Source organism: Pseudophryne corroboree, chromosome 2 (genome assembly GCF_028390025.1).
Source record: "Pseudophryne corroboree isolate aPseCor3 chromosome 2, aPseCor3.hap2, whole genome shotgun sequence".
Lineage (NCBI taxonomy): Eukaryota > Metazoa > Chordata > Amphibia > Anura > Myobatrachidae > Pseudophryne > Pseudophryne corroboree.
In genome coordinates this window covers 775,131,589-775,151,171 of record NC_086445.1, presented here as the reverse complement: position 1 = coordinate 775,151,171, position 19,583 = coordinate 775,131,589, and the positions used below count along the sequence as shown (strand labels likewise).

The following is a 19,583-nucleotide window of genomic DNA, read 5'->3' as shown; positions in this document are numbered from 1 at the left end:
TCACAGCCTAAGAAAGCGCCACATTATAAATGTAGTCCTTTCGTTCAAATAAAAGCAAAAGAGTATGTGGATCGTAATTTCTTGCCAGAGGTAAGGGCAGAGGAAAAAAGCTGTACAACACAGCTAGTTCCCAGTAAAAGAAGTCCTCCCCGGCCTCTGCAAAATCTACAGCATAACGCTGGGGCTCCGCTGAGGGATTCCGCCCCCAGTGGGGGCACGTCTTCGACTTTTCAGCCACATCTGGGTTCACTCACAGGTGGATCCCTGGGCAATGGAAATTGATTCTCAGGGATACAAGCTGGAATTCGAAGAGGTGCCTCCTCGCCGGTTTTTCAAATTGGCTCTACCGACTTCTCCCCTAGAAAGGGAGATCATTTTTAAATGCTATTCACAAATTGTGTCTTCAACAAGTGGTGGTCGAGGTTCCCCTGCTTCAAAGAGGGAAGGGATACTACTCAACTCTGTTTGCAGTCCCGAAACCGGACGGTTCGGTCAGACCCATTTTGAATTTAAAATCCCTGAACCTATACTTAAAACGGTTCAAGTTCAAGATGGAATCGCTCAGAGTGGTCATCGCCAGCCTGGAAGGGGGGGATTTTATAGTATCTCTGGACATAAAAGGATGCATACCTTCATGTTCCCATTTATCCACCTCACCAGGCGTACCTGAGATTTGTGGTACAAGATTGTCATTACCAATTTCAGACGTTTCCGTTTGGGCTTTCCACTGCCCCGAGGATTTTCACCAAGGTAATGGCGGAAATGATGGTGCTCCTGCGCAAGCAGGGTGTCACAATTATCCCATACTTGGACGATCTCCTCATAAAAGCGAGATCACGAGAGAAGTTACTGAACAGCGTGTCACTTTCACTGAAGGTGTTACAGCAACACGACTGGATGCTCAATATCCCGAAGTCGCAGCTGGTTCCTATGACTCGTCTGACCTTCTTGGGCATGATTCTGGACACAGACCAGGAAAGGGTTTTTCTTCCGATAGAAAAAGCTCAGGAACTCATGACTCTAGTCAAGAACCTATTGAAGCCAAAACAAGTGTCAGTACATCATTGCACTCAAGTCCTGGGAAAGATGGTGGCAACCTACGAAGCCATTCCCTTCGGCAGGTTCCATGCAAGGACTTTCCAATGGGACCTATTGGACAAGTGGTCCGGGTCACATCTACAAATTCATCAGCTGATCACCCTGTCCCCCAGAGCCAGGGTATCTCTCCTGTGGTGGCTGCAGAGTGCTCACCTTTTAGAAGGCCGCAGGTTCGGCATTCAGGACTGGATCCTGGTGACCACGGACGCGAGCCTCAGAGGGTGGGGAGCAGTCACACAGGGAAGAAACTTCCAAGGACTTTGGACAAGTCAAGAGACTTGTCTTCACATCAACATCCTGGAACTGAGGGCCATATACAACGCCCTATGTCAAGCGGAGAACTTACTTCGTGACCAACCAGTTCTGATCCAGTCAGACAACATCACCGCAGTGGCTCATGTAAACCGCCAAGGCGGCACAAGGAGCAGAGTGGCAATGGCGGAAACCACCAGGATTATTCGCTGGGCGGAAAATCATGTAAGCGCACTGTCAGCAGTGTTCATTCCAGGAGTGGACAACAGGGAAGCAGACTTCCTCAGCAGACACGACTTGCATCCAGGAGAGTGGGGACTTCATCAGGAAGTCTTCGCACATATTGCAAGTCAGTGGGGACTTCCCCAGATAGACATGATGGCGTCCCGCCTCAACAAAAAGCTACAGAGGTATTGCACCAGATCAAAAGACCCTCAGGTGGTAGCAGTAGACGCCCTAGTGACACCGTGGGTGTTCCAGTTGGTCTATGTGTTTCCTCCTCTTCCTCTCATACCCAAGGTGTTGAGAATAATAAGAAAAAGAGGAGTGAGAACAATTCTCATTGTTCCAGATTGGCCACGAAGGACCTGGTATCCGGATCTGCTGGAAATGCTCACGGGAGATCCGTGGCCTCTTCCTCTACGACAGGACCTGCTGCAACAGGGGCCCTGTCTGTTCCAAGACTTACCGCAGCTGCGTTTGATGGCATGGCGGTTGAACGCCGGATCCTAGCGGAAAAGGGCATTCCGGATGAGTTCATTCCTGCTCTGATAAAGGCTAGGAAAGATGTGACAGCGAAACATTATCACCAGATATGGTGAAAATATGTTTCTTGGTGTGAGGCCAGGAATGCTCCTACAGAAGAATTCCATTTGGGGTGTTTCCTTCACTTCCTACAGACTGGAGTGAATTTGGGCCTAAAATTAGGCTCCATTAAGGTTCAGATTTCGGCCTTATCCATTTTCTTTCAAAAAGAATTGGCTTCTCTCCCAGAAGTAGACTTTTGTGAAGGGAGTGCTGCATATTCAGCCTCCTTTTATACCTCCGGTGGCGCCTTGGGACCTTAACTTGGTGTTGAGTTTCCTTAAGTTGCACTGGTTTGAACCACTTCAAACGGTGAAGTTAAAATATCTCACTTGGAAGGTGGTCATGTTATTAGCCTTGGCTTCGGCTAGGCGAGTGTCGGAATTGGCGGCTTTGTCTCATAAAAGCCCCTATCTGGTTTTCCATATGGATAGGGCGGAATTGCGGACCCGTCCTCAGTTCTTGCCTAAGGTGGTGTCATCTTTTCATATGAACCAACCTATTGTAGTGCCTGTGGCTACGTGAGACTTGGAGGATTCCGAGTCCCTTGATGTAGTCAGGGCTTTGAAAATTTACGTGGCCAGAACGGCTAGAGTCAGAAAAAAAGAAGCACTGTTTGTCCTATATGCAGCCAACAAGGCTGGCGCCCCTGCTTCAAAGCAGACTATTGCTCGCTGGATCTGTAACACGATTCAGCAGGCGCATTCTACGGCTGGATTGCCGTTACCAAAATCGGTCAAGGCCCATTCCACAAGGAAGGTGGGCTTGTCTTGGGCGGCTGCCCGAGGGGTCTCTGCACTACAACTGTGCCGAGCTGCTACTTGGTCGGGTTCAAACACCTTTGCAAAGTTCTATAAGTTTGATACCCTGGCTGAGGAGGACCTAATGTTTGCTCAGTCGGTGCTGCAGAGTCATCCGCACTCTCCCGCCCATTTGGGAGCTTTGGTATAATCCCCATGGTCCTTACGGAGTCCCCAGCATCCTCTAGGACGTAAGAGAAAATAAGATTTTAAACCTACCGGTATATCTTTTTCTCGTAGTCCGTAGAGGATGCTGGGCGCCAGTCCCAAGTGCGGACTACTTCTGTGAGACTTGTATATAGTTTTGCTTACATAAGGGTTATGTTATAGTTTCATCAGTTTTGGACTGATGCTACGTCGTTTTTTCATACTGTTAACTGTTTAATGGATACACAAGTTATACGGTGTGATTGGTGTGGCTGGTATGAATCTTGCCTTTGGATTAACAAAAATCCTTTCCTCGTACTGTCCATCTCCTCTGGGCACAGTTTCTCTAACTGAGGTCTGGAGGAGGGGCATAGAGGGAGGAGCCAGTGCACACCCATACCTAAAGTCTTTCTTAAAGTGCCCATGTCTCCTACGGACTACGAGAAAAAGATTTACCAGTAGGTTTAAAATCTTATTTTCCGTTTTCCTAACAAGAGCCGTCCTGGCGACATAAATTTTCAAAGCTCTTACGACATCAATTTTGGGACAGCCACAGCCTCCGTAGCCATAGGTTGATTTATGTGAAACGAAGAAACCACCTTCGGCAGAAATTGCTGACGAGTCCTCAATTCTGCTCTCTCTACATGAAAAATCAAATACGGGCTCTTGTGAGACAAAGCCGTCAATTCTAACACTCGTCTGGCAGAGGCCAAAGCCAAAAGCATGATCACTTTCCAAGTGAGAAACTTTAACTCAACCTTTCTCAAAGGTTTAAACCAGTGAGACATAAGAAACTGTAACACCACTTCAAGATCCCACGGTGCCACGGGTGGCACAAACGCAGGATGGATATGCAACACTCCCTTCACGAAAGTCTGAACCTCAGGAAGGATGGCCAATTCTTTTTGAAAGAAAATAGATAAAGCCGAAATTTGGACTTTGATGGAACCCAATTTCAGGCCTGCATCCACGCCTGCCTGCAAAAAATGGAGGAAACGACCCAAATGAAACTCCTCCGCAGGAGCCGCTTTGGTTTCACAACACGACACATATTTTCTCCAAATACGGTGATAATGTTTCGCCGTGACCTCCTTTCTAGCCTTAAGGAGAGTGGGGATGACCTCCCCGGGAATACCTTTCCACGCTAGGATCTGGCGTTCAACCTCCACACCGTCAAACGCAGCTGCGGTAAGTCCGGAAACACGCAGGGCCCCTGCAGTAACAGGTCTTCTCGAAGAGAGAGGGGCCATGGATCTTCTACAAGTCACTCCTGAAGATCCGGATACCAGGCCCTCCGTGGCCAATCGGGAACGACGAGTATTGCCTGAACCCTTGTTTGTCTTATAATCTTCAACACTCTCGGAATGAGAGAAAGAGGAGGGAATACATACACCGACTGAAACACCCACGGAGTTACCAGGGCGTCCACTGCACTGGCTTTGGGGTCCCTTGACCTGGAACAACACTTCGGAAGCTTCTTGTTGAGGTGAGACGCCATCATGTCTATTTGAGGAATTCCCGGAAACCACCCTGCTCCTTGTGCCGCCTTGGTGGTTAACGTACGTCACCGCTGTTATATTTTCCGGCTGGATCAGGACAGGGAGACCCTGAAGAAGGTTCTTTGTCTGCAGGAGGCCGTTGTAAATGGCTCTTAACTCGAGAACATTTATGTGGAGACAAGATTCTTGGCTTGACCATTTTCCTGGAAACTTCTTCCTTGTGTGACTGCACCCCAGCCTCGGAGACTTGCATCTGTGGTCAGCAGGACCCAGTCCTGGATTCCAAAACGGCGTCCCTCTAGAAGGTGAGAAGCGTGCAGCCACCACAGGAGAGAAATCCAGGTCCTGGAAGATAGACTTATTTTCCAGTGCATGTGTAGGTGAGACCCGGACCATTTGCTCAGCAGATCGCACTGAAACACCCGGGCATAAAACCTTCCAAACGGAATGGCTTCGTAAGCCGCAACCATCTTCCCTAGCACTCGAGTGCATTGATGAATCGACACTGTTGCCAGTCTCAGAAGTTCCTTGACCATGTTCTGGATTTGCAGAGCTTTGTCCGCCGGAAGAAACACTCTCTGTAGTTCTGTTTCTAGGATCATGCCCAAGAAGGGCAGCCGATTTGTCGGGATCAACTGAGACTTCGGCAAATTTCGAATCCAACCGTGATGTCGCATAACCGACAGGGGGAGTTCCACATTTCTTAGCAACTTTTCCTTAGATCTCGCCTTTATCAGGAGATCGTCCAAGTACGGGATAATTGTGACCCCTTGCTTACGAAGGAGTACCATCATTTCCGCCATTACCTTGGTGAAAACCCTCGGGGCCGTGGAAAGCCCAAACAGCAATGTCTGAAATTGGTAATGACAATCCTGCACCGCAAATCTTAGGAAGGCCTGATGAGGAGGATATATCGGGACGTGTAAGTAGGCATACTTTATGTCGACTGACGCCATAAAATCCCCCCCCCCCCCCCCCCCCTTCTAGGCTGGAGATCACAGCTCGAAGAGATTCCATCATGAACTTGAAAGTTTTCAAGTATGGATTGAGGGATTTTAGGTTCAGAATCGGTCTGACCGAGCCGTCCGGCTTCGGCACTACAAAGAGGCTCAAATAGAACCCCTCCCCCCATTGGGATGGGGGAACCGGTACAATGACCCTCTGTTGACACAGCTTTTGTATTGCAGCATTCACTACTTCCCTTTCTGGAAGAGAAACTGGCAAGGCCGACTTGAAAAAGTGGCGGGGAGGTATCTCCTGAAACTCCAGTTTGTACCCTTGGGAGACTATGGCCCTCATTCTGAGTTGTTCGCTCGCTAGCTGCTTTTAGCAGCATTGCACACGCTAGGCCGCCGCCCTCTGGGAGTGTATCTTAGCTTAGAAGAATTGCGAACGAAAGATTAGCAGAATTGCGAATAGAAATTTCTTAGCAGTTTCTGAGTAGCTTGAAACTTACTCCTACACTGCGATCAGCTCAGCCCATTTCGTTCCTGGTTTGACGTCACAAACACGCCCTGCGTCCGGCCAGCCACTCCCCCGTTTCTCCAGACACTCCCGCGTTTTATTCTGGCACGCCTGCGTTTTTCCGCACACTCCCAGAAAATGGCCAGTTTCCGCTCAGGAACACCCACTTCCTGTCAATCACACTCCGATCACTTCAACGATGAAAATTATTTGTTCGGACGTGAGTAAATCTACTAAGTTTTGTGCTAAAATACTTAGCGCAGGCGCACTGCGTACCATGTGCATGCGCATTTTTGCCTTAATCGCTCCGTTGCGAAAATCGGCAATGAGCGAACAACTCGGAATGACCCCCTATGTATAAGACCCAAGGATCCAGAGCCGAATGAACCCAAACCTGACTGAAGAATCAGAGACGGCCCTCCACCGGCACTGACTCCCGCAGGGGAGCCCCAGCATCATGCAGTGGACTTGGTAGAGGCGGGGGAGGATGTTTGGTCCTGGGTGCCAGGCACGGCAGGTGACCTCTTTCCCCTTCCTCTACCCTTTGAAGCAAGGAAGGACGAGCCCTTTCCTTTTTTGTATTTATTATGCCGAAAGGACTGCATCTGATAATGGGGCACCTTTTTCTGTTGTGTAGGAACATAAGGAAGAAAAGAGGACTTACCCGCAGTTGTGGTAGACACCAGGCCAGCAAGGCCATCCCCAAACAAGACACTACCTTTAAAAGGAAGAGCTTCCATAGCTTTCTTGGAGTAGGCATCAGCATTCCATTGATGAATCCACAGCACCCTCCTGGCCGAGACCGCCATGGCATTGGCTCTTGATCCCAAGAGGCCAATATCCCTCACCGTATCCTTTAGGTAATCTGCAGCGTCCATGATATAACCAAGAGTCAAAAGAATGTTATCCTTATCAAGGGTATCCATATCCGAAGCTAAATTATCAGCCAACTTAGCAATAGCACTACTCACCCACGCCGACGCCACAGCAGGTCTGAGCAATGCACCTGTAGTAACGAAAATGGCCTTCAATGTCGTCTCCTGCTTGCGATCCGCCGGATCCTTGAGGGCAGCCGTGTCAGGAGACGGAAGCGCCACCTTTTTGGACAATCGGGATAGAGCCTTGTCCACGTTGGGTGATGACTCCCATTTCTCCCTGTCGTCAAAGGGGAAAGGATATGCCATAAAATTTCTCTTGGGAATATGCCACCTTTTGTTAGGCGACTCCCAAGCTTTTTCACAAAGAGCGTTCAGTTCATGAGAGGGGAGAAACGTCACCTCAGGCTTTTTTCCCTTATACAAACAAACCCTCTTATCTGGAACAGGGGGCTCTTCAGAAATATGCAAAACATCTTTAATAGCCACTATCATGTACTGAATACTCTTAACTACCTTTGGATGTAAAGTAGCCTCATTGAAATCGACACTGGAATCAGAGTCTGTGTCGGTATCAGTATCTGCCATCTGGGTAATTGAACGTTTATGTGACCCTGAGGGGGTCTGTACCTGAGACAAAGCGTCCTCCATGGATTTCCCCCATGTTTGTGTCTGAGAATCAGATTTATCCAGCCTCTTAGACAATAAAGCCACATTTGCATTCAGTGTACTAAACATATTCACCCAATCAGCAGCCGGCTGTGCCGACAGAGTCATTCCCAAATCCTTTTCTGCACCCCCAGCAACTTCCTCCGGGGAGGAACACTCAGCCTCAGACATGTCGACACGCAGTACAGACACAACCACACTCACACCGGCCAAATAAAGGGGACAGACCCACAGGGAAGCCTTTAGAGAGAACAGAGAGGGAGTATGCCAGCTCACACCCCAGCGTCCATATACTACAACAAATAATATATGGTGTTTGCGCTGTAATAATAAGAATTTACTCACCGGTAATTCTATTTCTCGTAGTCCGTAGTGGATGCTGGGAACTCCGTAAGGACCATGGGGAATAGACGGGCTCCGCAGGAGACTGGGCACTCTAAGAAAGAATTAGGACTACTGGTGTGCACTGGCTCCTCCCTCTATGCCCCTCCTCCAGACCTTAGTTAGGGAAACTGTGCCCGGAAGAGCTGACACAACAAGGAAAGGATTTGGAATCCCGGGTAAGACTCATACCAGCCACACCGTACAACTCGTGATAACTATACCCAGTTAACAGTATGAATAACAACTGAGCCTCACTGAACAGATGGCTCATAACAATAACACTTTAGTTAGGCAATAACTATATACAAGTATTGCAGACAATCCGCACTTGGGATGGGCGCCCAGCATCCACTACGGACTACGAGAAATAGAATTACCGGTGAGTAAATTCTTATTTTCTCTGACGTCCTAGTGGATGCTGGGAACTCCGTAAGGATCATGGGGATTATACCAAAGCTCCCAAACGATCGGGAGAGTGCGGATGACTCTGCAGCACCGAATGAGCAAACTCATGGTCCTCCTCGGCCAGGGTATCAAACTTGTAGAATTTTGCAAACGTGTTTGATCCCGACCAGGTAGAAGCTCGGCAAAGTTGTAAAGCCGAGACCCCTCGGGCAGCCGCCCAAGAAGAGCCCACCTTCCTCGTGGAATGGGCTTTTACTGATTTAGGATGCGGCAGTCCAGCCGCAGAATGTGCAAGTTGAATCGTGGAGCAGATCCAGCGAGCAATAGTCTGCTTAGAAGCAGGAGCACCCAGCTTGTTGGGTGCATGCAGGATAAACAGCGAGTCAGTCTTTCTGACTCTAGCCGTCCTGGAAACATAGATTTACAGGGCCCGGACTACGTCCAGCAACTTGGAAGCCTCCAAGTCCCGAGTAGCCGCAGGCACCACAATAGGTTGGTTCAAATGAAACGCTGATACCACCTTAGGGATGAATTGGGGACGATCAGATAGGGGCTTTTACAGGACAAAGCCGCCAATTCTGACACCCGCCTAGCCGAAGCCAAGGCCAAAAGCATGACCACTTTCCACGTGAGATATTTTAATTCCACGGTCTGAAGTGGCTCAAACCAATGTGATTTTAGGAAATCCAACACAACGTTGAGATCCCAAGGTGCCACTGGGGGCACAAAAGGGGGCTGAATATGCAGCACTCCCTTAACAAACGTCTGAACTTCAGGCAGTGAAGCCAGTTCTTTTTGAAAGAAAATAGACAGGGCCGAAATCTGGACTTTAATGGATCCCAATTTTAGGCCCATAGTCACGCCTGACTGTAGGAAGTGCAGATATCGACCCAGCTGAAATTCTTCTGTGGGGGCCTTCATAGCCTCACACCAAGCAACATATTTTCGCCATATGCGGTGATAATGTTTTGCTGTCACATCCTTCCTAGCTTTTATCAGCGTAGGAATGACTTCAACCGGAATATCCTTTTCCATCAGGATCCGGCGATCAAACCGCCATGCTGTCAAACGCAGCCGCGGTAAGTCTTGGAACAGACAGGGCCCCTGCTGTAGCAGGTCCTGTCTGAGAGGCAGAGACCAAGGGTCCTCTGAGATCATTTATTGTACTTCCGGGTACCAAGTCCGTCTTGGCCAATCCGGAACGATGAGTATAGTTCTTACTCCTCTCTTTCTTATTATCCTCAGCACCTTTGGTATGAGAGGAAGAGGAGGGAACACATAAACCGACTGGTACACCCACGGTGTCACTAGAGCGTCCACAGCTATTGCCTGAGGGTCCCTTGACCTGGCGCAATATCTTTTTAGCTTTTTGTTGAGGCGGGACGCCATCATGTCCACCTGTGGCCTTTCCCATCGATGAAGTCCCTACTCTCCCGGGTGGAGGTCGTGCCTGCTGAGGAAGTCTGCTTCCCAGTTGTCCACTCCCGGAATGAACACTGCTGACAGTGCTATCACGTGATTTTCCGCCCATCGGAGAATCCTTGTGGCTTCTGCCATCACCATCCTGCTTCTTGTGCCGCCCTGTCGGTTTACATGGGCGACCGCCGTGATGTTGTCTGACTGAATCAGCACCGGCTGGTTTTGAAGCAGGGGTCTTGCCTGACTTAGTGCATTGTAAATGGCCCTTAGTTCCAGAATATTTATGTGTAGGGAAGCCTCCTGACACGACCATTGTCCTTGGAAGTTTCTTCCCTGAGTGACTGCCCCCCAACCTCGGAGGCTTGCATCCGTGGTCACCAGGACCCAGTCCTGTATGCCGAATCTGCGGCCCTCTAGAAGATGAGCATTCTGCAGCCACCACAGCAGAGACACCCTGACCCTCGGGGACAGGGTGATCAGCCGATGCATCTGAAGATGCGATCCGGACCACTTGTCTAACAGATCCCACTGAAAGATCCTTGCATGGAACCTGCCGAATGGAATTGCCTCGTAAGAAGCTACCATCTTTCCCAGGACTCGCGTGCAGTGATGCACCGACACCTGTTTTGGTTTCAGGAGGTCTCTGACCAGAGATGACAACTCCTTGGCCTTCTCCTCCGGGAGAAACACCTTCTTCTGTTCTGTGTCCAGAATCATACCCAGGAACAGCAGACGCGTCGTAGGAACCAGCTGCGACTTTGGAATATTCAGAATCCAGCCGTGCTGTTGTAGCACTTCCTGAGATAGTGCTACTCCGACCAACAACTGCTCCCTGGACCTCGCCTTTATAAGGAGATCGTCCAAGTATGGGATAATTATAACTCCCTTCTTTCGAAGGAGTATCATCATTTCGGCCATTACTTTGGTAATAACCCTCGGTGCCGTGGATAGACCAAACGGCAACGTCTGGAATTGGTAATGGCAGTCCTGTACCACAAAACGGAGGTACACCTGGTGAGGTGGGTAAATGGGGACATGCAGGTAAGCATCCTTGATGTCCAGTGATACCATGTAATCCCCTTCTTCCAGGCTTGCAATAACCGCCCCGAGCGATTCCATTTTGAACTTGAACTTCCTTATATAAGTGTTCAAGGATTTCAAATTTAGAATGGGTCTCACCGAACCGTCTGGTTTCGGTACCACAAACATTGTGGAATAGTAACCCTGTCCCTGTTGAAGGAGGGGAACTTTGATTATCACCTGCTGGAGGTACAGCTTGTGAATTGCCGCCAGCACTACCTCCCTGTCCTGGGGAGTAGCTGGCAAGGTTGATTTGAGGTTACGGCGAGGGGGAGACGTCTCGAATTCCAGCTTGTATCCCTGAGATACCACTTGTAGAACCCAGGGATCCACCTGTGAGCGAACCCACCGGTCGCTGAAGTTCCGGAGACGGGCCCCCACCGCACCTGGCTCCACCAGTGGAGCCCCAGCGTCATGCGGTGGATTTAGTGGAAGCAGGGGAGGATTTTTGTTCTTGGGAACTGGCTGTATGGTGCAGCTTTTTCCCTCTACCCCTGCCTCTGGGCAGAAAGGACGCGCCTTTAACCCGCTTGCCTTTCTGGGGCCGAAAGGACTGTACCTGATAATACGGTGCTTTCTTAGGCTGTGAGGGAACCTGAGGAAAAAATGTCGACTTCCCAGCTGTTGCTGTGAAAACGAGGTCCGAGAGACCATCCCCAAACAATTCCTCACCCTTGTAAGGCAAAAAAACCTCCATGTGCCTTTTAGAATCCGCATCACCTGTCCACTGCCGAGTCCATAATAATCTCCTGGCAGAAATGGACATTGCATTAATTTTAGATGCCAGCCGGCAAATGTCCCTCTGTGCATCTCTCATATATAAGACTACGTCTTTAATATGCTCTATGGTTAGCAATATAGTGTCCCTGTCAAGGGAATCAATGTTATCAGACAGGGAATCAGACCACGCTGCTGCAGCACTGCACATCCATGCTGAAGCAATAGCAGGTCTCAGTATAGTACCTGAGTGTGTATATACAGACTTCAGGATAGCCTCCTGCTTTCTATCCGCAGGCTCCTTTAAGGCGGCCGTATCCTGAGACGGTAGTGCCACCTTTTTTGACAAGCGTGTGAGCGCTTTATCCACCCTCGGGGATGTCTCCCAACGTAACCTGTCCTCTGGCGGGAAAGGGTACGCCATCAGTAACTTTTTAGAAATCACTAGTTTCTTATCAGGGGAAGCCCACGCTTCTTCACACACTTCATTCAACTCATCTGATGGGGGAAAAACCACTGGTTGCTTTTTCTCCCCAAACAGAATACCCTTTTTAGTGGTACCTGGGTTAATGTCAGAAATGTGCAACACATTTTTCATTGCCGTAATCATGCAACAGATGGCCCTAGTGGAATGAACATTAGTCTCGTCATCGTTGACACTGGAGTCAGACTCCGTGTCGACATCTGTGTCTGCCATCTGAGGTAGCAGGCGTTTTTGAGCCCCTGATGGCCTTTGAGACGCCTGGGCAGGCACTGGCTGAGAAACCGGCTGTCCCACAGCTGTTATGTCGTCGAACCTTTTATGTAAGGAGTTGACACTGTCGTGTAAAACCTTCCACATATCCATCTACTCTGGTGTCGACCCCGCAGGGGGTGACATCACATTTATCGGCACCTGCTCCGCCTCCACATAAGCCTCCTCATCAAACATGTCGACACAGCCGTACCGACACACTGCACACACACAGGGAATGCTCTGACTGAGGACAGGACCCCACAAAGTCCTTTGGGGAGACAGAGAGCAGCACACACCACAGCGCTATATAAACAGGGATTTACACTACACAAAGTGATTTTCCCTATAGCAGCTATACAAATACAGTTTGCGCCTAAATTTAGTGCCCCCCTCTCTTTTTTACCCTTTGAGCCTGGAAACTGCAGGGGAGAGCCTGGGGAGCTGTCTTCCAGCGGAGTTGTGAAGAGGAAATGGCGCCAGTGTGCTGAGGGAGATAGCCCCGTCCCCTTCTCGGTGGGCTTCTCACGCTCTTTTATTAATATTATGGCAGGGGATTTTTGCACATATATAGTTTATTAGACTATATTATGTGCTGTTTTGTCAATTTAAGGTACTCTAATTGCAGCCCAGGGTGCCCCCCCCCCAGTGCCCTGCACCCATCAGTGACCGGAGTATGACGTGTGCATAGGGAGCAATGGCGCACAGCTGCAGTGCTGTGCGCTACCTTAATGAAGACCGGAGTCTTCAGCCGCCGATTCCCAGGACGTTCTTCTTGCTTCTGGCTCTGCAAGGGGGACGGCGGCGCGGCTCCGGGACCGGACGACCGAGGCTGGGCCTGTGTTCGATCCCTCTGGAGATAATGGTGTCCAGTAGCCTAGAAGCCCAAGCTAGCTGCAAGCAGGTAGGTTCGCTTCTCTCCCCTAAGTCCCTCGTAGCAGTGAGTCTGTTGCCAGCAGATCTCACTGAAAATAAAAAACCTAATAAATACTTTCTTTACTAGAAGCTCAGGAGAGCCCCTAGTGTGCAACCAGCTCGATCCGGGCACAGATTCTAACAGAGGTCTGGAGGAGGGGCATAGAGGGAGTAGCCAGTGCACACCAGTAGTCCTAATTCTTTCTTAGAGTGCCCAGTCTCCTGTGGAGCCTGTCTATTCCCCATGGTCCTTACGGAGTTCCCAGCATCCACTAGGACGTCAGAGAAATATATATATATATATATATATATATATATAGAAAGCACCAAGTTGCAAGTGCCCCCCCCCCCCTTTTGCTCCCTTGTTACTTGTAAGGAGCTTGGAGGTCCGGGCCAGCATCTCTGCAGTGGCTGTGGAGAGAGATAATGGCGCTGATAAGCTGTGTGGCTAAGCCCCGCCCCTTCCCGGTGCGCTGTAGTCCCGCTCAAATTTTAAATCTTTATACTGGCGGGGGTATCGTATTCGGTGCCCGGGCACCGAATATGCCTTGCCAGTGTAAAAAAGCCTTCAGTAACTGCTGCCCAGGGCGCTCCCCCCCCCCAGCGCCCTGCACCCTGTGAGTGCCGTTGGTGATGTGTGTGGGAGCATGGAGCGCAGCGCGACCGCTGCGCTGTACCTCCGTCACTGAAGTCTTCTGCCGTCTGAAGCCTTCTGTTCTTCTAATACTCCCCCGGCTTCTCTCTTCTGGCTTCTGTGAGGGGGGTGACGGCGCGGCTCCGGGAACAAGCAGCTAGGCGCACCAAGTGATCGAACCCTCTGGACCTAATGGTGTCCAGTAGCCTAAGAAGCAGAGCCCTTGAACTAAGAAGAAGTAGGTCTGACTTCTCTCCCCTCCCATGATGCAGGGAGCCTGTAGCCAGCAGGTCTCCCTGAAAATAAAAAACCTAACAAAAGTCTTTCCAGAGAAACTCAGTAGAGCTCCCCTAGTGTGTGTCCAGTCTCTCTGGGCACAGAATCTAACTGAGGTCTGGAGGAGGGGCATAGAGAGAGGAGCCAGTTCACACCCAGTTAAAGTCTTTTAGTGTGCCCATGTCTCTTACGGATCCCGTCTATATCCCATGGTCCTTTTGGAGTCCCCAGCATCCTCTAGGACAGAGGTTCTCAAACTCGGTCCTTGTGGGCCCACACAGTGCATGTGTTGCAGGTAACCCAGCAGGTGCACAGGTGTATTAATTACTCACTGACACATTTTAAAAGGTCCACAGGTGGAGCTAATTATTTCACTTGCGATTCTGTGAGGAGACCTGCAAAACATGCACTGTGTGTGCCCTTGAGGACCGAGTTTGAGAACCTCTGCTCTAGGACGTAAGAGAAATCAATTATTAGAACAACACACAGCAAAGTTAAGATAAATTGAACACTCCTCTATTCTTTTATCTAGAAATCCCCCCAAAACTCGATTATATCTAAAACAGAAGACTGAAATATAAGCTTCATACCAGTTGTTCATATGAAACTACACTGATCTTGAATAGAAATTACAAAAGTCACCAAGCAAGATCATATTTTACTAAAGCATAGGTCTGCAAACTCGGTCCTCATTACCCCACACAGTGCATGTTTTGCAGGTCTCCTCCCAGAATCACAAGTGAAATAATTAACTCCACCTGCGGACCTTTTAAAATGTGTCTGTGAGTAATTAATAGACCTGTGCACCTGCTGGGTAACCTGCAAAACATGCAATGTGTGGGTAATGAGGACAGAGTTTGCAGACCTATGTACTAAAGTGTATTCCAAAAACAAAATTGGTTATTTATTAGAAAATGCCATGTGTGAGTGCAGCCAACAGGTCCTGTGTAACTCCGCTAGCATTGGGCAATTTTTTTTTTTTTTTTTTGGGGCAAAAATGCATCTTAGTCACAACTCAATGTGACCAGGAGACTATGCTGATTAATTTGATATGCAACACTTGTATACTTGTGTGCGGCTGAATCTGCATATGAAGCATATCAGAACCTGGCATAGAAAAAAGCCAAGACTGTTGCATCGTAGCACTTTGTATGCAGATTCAAAGCATTGCACACAGACATACAAGTGTTGCATATCAAAATAAACAGAACAGTCTCCTGGTACGATATGGCTAAGATGCATTATTGGCAAATAAGATGCTTAAAAGACACCTGCCACTAACAGAGTCTGATAGGACCTGAATTGACAAAAGTGGTTGTCTGGCGTGACAGTAGCCAAGATGTATGAGGACATACATGTAAGCCTAGCAGTGGTGTCACAAGCTGAGTGCGGAGGGCTGTAGGCCACACGAGGGCGTCACCCACAGAAGGGGTGACACCAAAGTGCCCGCTCTTCTGCAGTGATAGGAGCCAGGTGCTGCAGTATAATATTCTTCAGCAGCAAGAGTGATGAAACGGAGAACTCCATGAGGCCACGCCCCCTTTTGATAGGTCACACTCCTTTTGAGAGGATGCACCTCCGGCATAAGGGGAGCAGTGCAGAGTGCACACCGAGTGTCACCACACCCAGTGATGCCTCTAAAGCCTAGTATTTAACTTTAAACATTGTACACATCCCACCCAATAATCACCTTTTCAATGGTCATTGCAATTACAGCCACAGAGAGAAGAAACACATCCCACCTTCTTTCTCACAATAATATGTGCCATATCATTTCACAAATCTTGACATACATAACAATAAAGTGATCACTATACCTGGCATTATAGATGCAGTCGGAAATAGCTTTTCCTGCTTAATTTGACTTTCAAACAGTAATTCTTCAGCCGTAATAGGAAGGTCAAGAACATCGCGGATAATCTGGGCTGCTGGCAATGCCTTTTTCCCCATGACTAAAGATTTCACATCCCATGTGTACTTTTTCCCAAATTGGTCACAGATTTCCTGAAATACTACTGTGTAAAGGCGTTCTGTATCTGTAGAGAAAGACATATAAAATTATATTAAATGTACTCTAAAAATGTGATACAGTGGAAGTTTGCATGTCACAATTCAAAAAAATGGGTGTCTGTCAATGACTAATCCTATGCTGTATTTAGAAAAGCATTTCAAAATTATAATATAGTAAACCATGCAAATTGACTTAAATAGGGAACAATGACAAAATAACCATAACCTACATAGAGTGTGTTAAAAAGAAGGATATTTAAACTAATGAGAGAAGAGTGATCGCCCAAAGCCCGCATCTGCAGCAGACACTCAGAGAAGAAGTTAATGCACTGAGCCAAGACACACATATAAAACCAAAGGAATGTTAGACTGGGCTATGTACTGTACTAAGTACATATACCATACCTCCCAACTGTCCCGATTTTCGCAGGACAGTCCCTTTTTGGGGATTGTCCCGCTGTCCCATGGTGGGGGGAGGCTCTGTCACTCGCTGCTCTGCTTAGCAGAACAGCAGTGAATAGACGATGTGCGCTATTCACGGAGTCAAAAGGAACTTGGGTACGGCCAGCAGCTCACAGATCGCTGGCCATGCCCGCATAGTGACGGACAATGGGGGCGTGGCTCGTGATTGCACCATAACCGTGAAGCAATGCCCCCTTTTCTGAGGCCATTCACACTTTTTCCACATCAGAGTCCCTCTTTGGCCAGCCACAAAGTTGGGAGGTATGCATATACTCCCTGCACACAGGAGGGTAACACGATCATATACAGTACACATACAGGACACAGTACCAGGCTGCAAGCTATCAGCAAATAATGGCTTTCACACAGTGACATGTGGGAGCCAGAAGAGCAGCGAGGGACAGCAGCACCTTTTGCTTCCTTTGCCCTGGGGAGATCGCACAGGTTGGGGTCTGGGTTCTATCTGTTGGGAAACATGGCTGTGCAGATCAGAGATTCCTCTCTACACACACAGCAACCGCAATGCTACACCTTCCCTGACACTCACCACAAACCCTGCACAGTAGCAACACGGCGAGGGCACAGGGAGATCACAGGACTGGATCCTGTCCGCAGGTAAAGCACCCTCTACTCCTCCATGGTAGATAATGGTGTGCAGTAGTGACAGTCACTCACTGTACCTCAAAGGCTCTTGGGAGCCTGTCTTAGGAGCCTGTCTAAATTGGAGCCATCCTGCAATGCATACCCCTACTTTGTGCCCTGGCTGATTGACGCTGTGAATCTGAGCAGCTGCAAAGAAAAACCATTATGCCCAGTGCTCGAAGTGGCAGTATGCCATACCATTGTATACCGCCCACCTTCAAGCCCCACTGTACATACAAACCCTGCAGAGACGTTTCAGTTGATAATAAAATGCCAGGATACCTTGGTCATAATACAGATCTGAGCTGTAAATTACACATTTGTTTTTTCCTATCTAATAGACAGGAAAAAACAGACACCCAACTGACTTTTCAAACAATTGAATTCTCCCCCATTGAGTAAGCTCACTACACATTACTGGGAACACTATCTATCTATCTATCTATCTATCTATCTATCTATCTATCTATCTATACGGCTATCTATATATATATATATATATATATATATATATATATATATATATTATTTATTTATTGCAGCAAAAGAACATACAGGCATAAAACAAGAATATGAAACCAATGTAATAATATTTTGAACAATAAATACATTAGGACTGAGGTTCCCAAACTTGGCCCTCAATGCACCTTAATGGTACAAATTTTAAGTATATCCATGCTTACTCACAGTTGATTTAAGAAGTACCTAAGTCAATTTGATTTAACATTTCTGCTAATATCTTTAAACCCTGGACTGTTAGGGAGCCTTGAGGACCGAATTTGGAAACCACAGAACAATGATATGAGAGACATTTCTATCCTCTTTGGGGTTGTGTGAGTGATAGGGAGATATAATAACACGGAATAGTGTTTCCTGAAATAATTATTAAATTATATCTATTTTTTGTTGCACATAACCAATATCAGGTAGATATATTCCAGCACACTCCTTATTATGATTTTGATCTCACTCCACATGACTGTTTCTATCTCACATTCACCAAAGCATCAATTATATTGAAAGAAATAAAAACACACTGTGGTACTGAAACAGTTTTGTTCCTTCTGACTCATTTCTTTCAATATTTTACTTTTCTACCCATACCTTCATAGTACATGAATGACATGAATGCCATACCTACATAGTACATGAATTACATGAATGCCATACCTTCATAGTACATGAATTACATGAATGATATTGACAATATAGGAATGTACACAGGATTGCTTTGATCAAGTACTTAATTTACTATAGACAGTGCAGAGGATCACCTTTCCTTTATCTAAACCTTTATTTTGGGAATAATCTCTAGATAATGGAGGGTATTCTAAAATATCTCTATAAAATATTGCAAAATTTCTGAGGCTCTTGAGGACATTGGGGAGAATAGACCAGCCTTCAGTATGTTGCCTACTTCCCAAGTATAGGGGTGGTTTAATAAAGCAATTCACATTTAATTGTGTCAATGTAGCCCTGTCCTCTAAAATACAATTAAACGAATTACTGCTTTGAATAGTGGTGTAACCATGGGGCCATGATGACGCAATTGCAGCAACATGCCTCAGGTACTTATGACATGGTTGCCCCGCCTGGGGTAGTATGGTAAAAAACCTATGCAACATGTGCAAAATCAAACCGTTCATAAATGGACCCCTATGTGTATAGGTAATTTTGGGTCATATTTATACAACTTCATAAGTAAAGCATTATTACTTATAGATGTTTTAATACATGTATGAATTAAATACACAATAATGCATGTATAAACTCTTGAACATAATTGGCGGGATGTAATGGAATCTGAGATTGTCATAGGTGTGGGATGGCAACCGATCTCGAAAGTTTTTAAAGGGGTAATTACTTACAAGGCATTATTTTGCCTTGTACGTGTTTGCCCTTGAAAAAAAATGTCCGTGATCGGCCGGCATCCCGCACCTCCGGCGATCTCGGACTCCATTACATCCCGCTGAATATCTGTAGTAAATTAGTAACAGTCATATCTGGGGCTGACCTCCCTCCTGTCCAGGAATTATACCAGTCAAGGGTCAGGAAGCGAGCAGAGAAAATTGTGGCAGAGGTCACAAACTGTTTGAACTGCTTCCATCAGGCAGGCGCTACAGGTACATCCCCCCAAAGTCAACCAGATCCATTAAAAGCTTCTTCCCACTAGCTGTTCACCAGCTGAACAATATATAAAAAGTCTAACATGTGTCAAAGTCAGAAAAATATCACGCTGCACATTGCCATATATGCACCTCATGCGTGTGCCCACTGCACGTGCACAGGCCCTCCCGT

The 19,583-nt window shown here is 47.6% G+C and overlaps 1 protein-coding gene across 1 annotated transcript in view; it reads right to left on the bottom strand.

Annotated features, from left to right (window-relative positions):
- The window catches only part of PUDP (pseudouridine 5'-phosphatase), a 497,963-nt gene that overhangs the window by 284,446 nt on the left and 193,934 nt on the right, over positions 1-19,583 (bottom strand). The window contains exon 2 of the mRNA XM_063955508.1: positions 15,989-16,207. Coding sequence (XP_063811578.1) covers positions 15,989-16,207 — 219 coding nt within the window. The remainder of the gene's footprint in view (positions 1-15,988; positions 16,208-19,583) is intronic.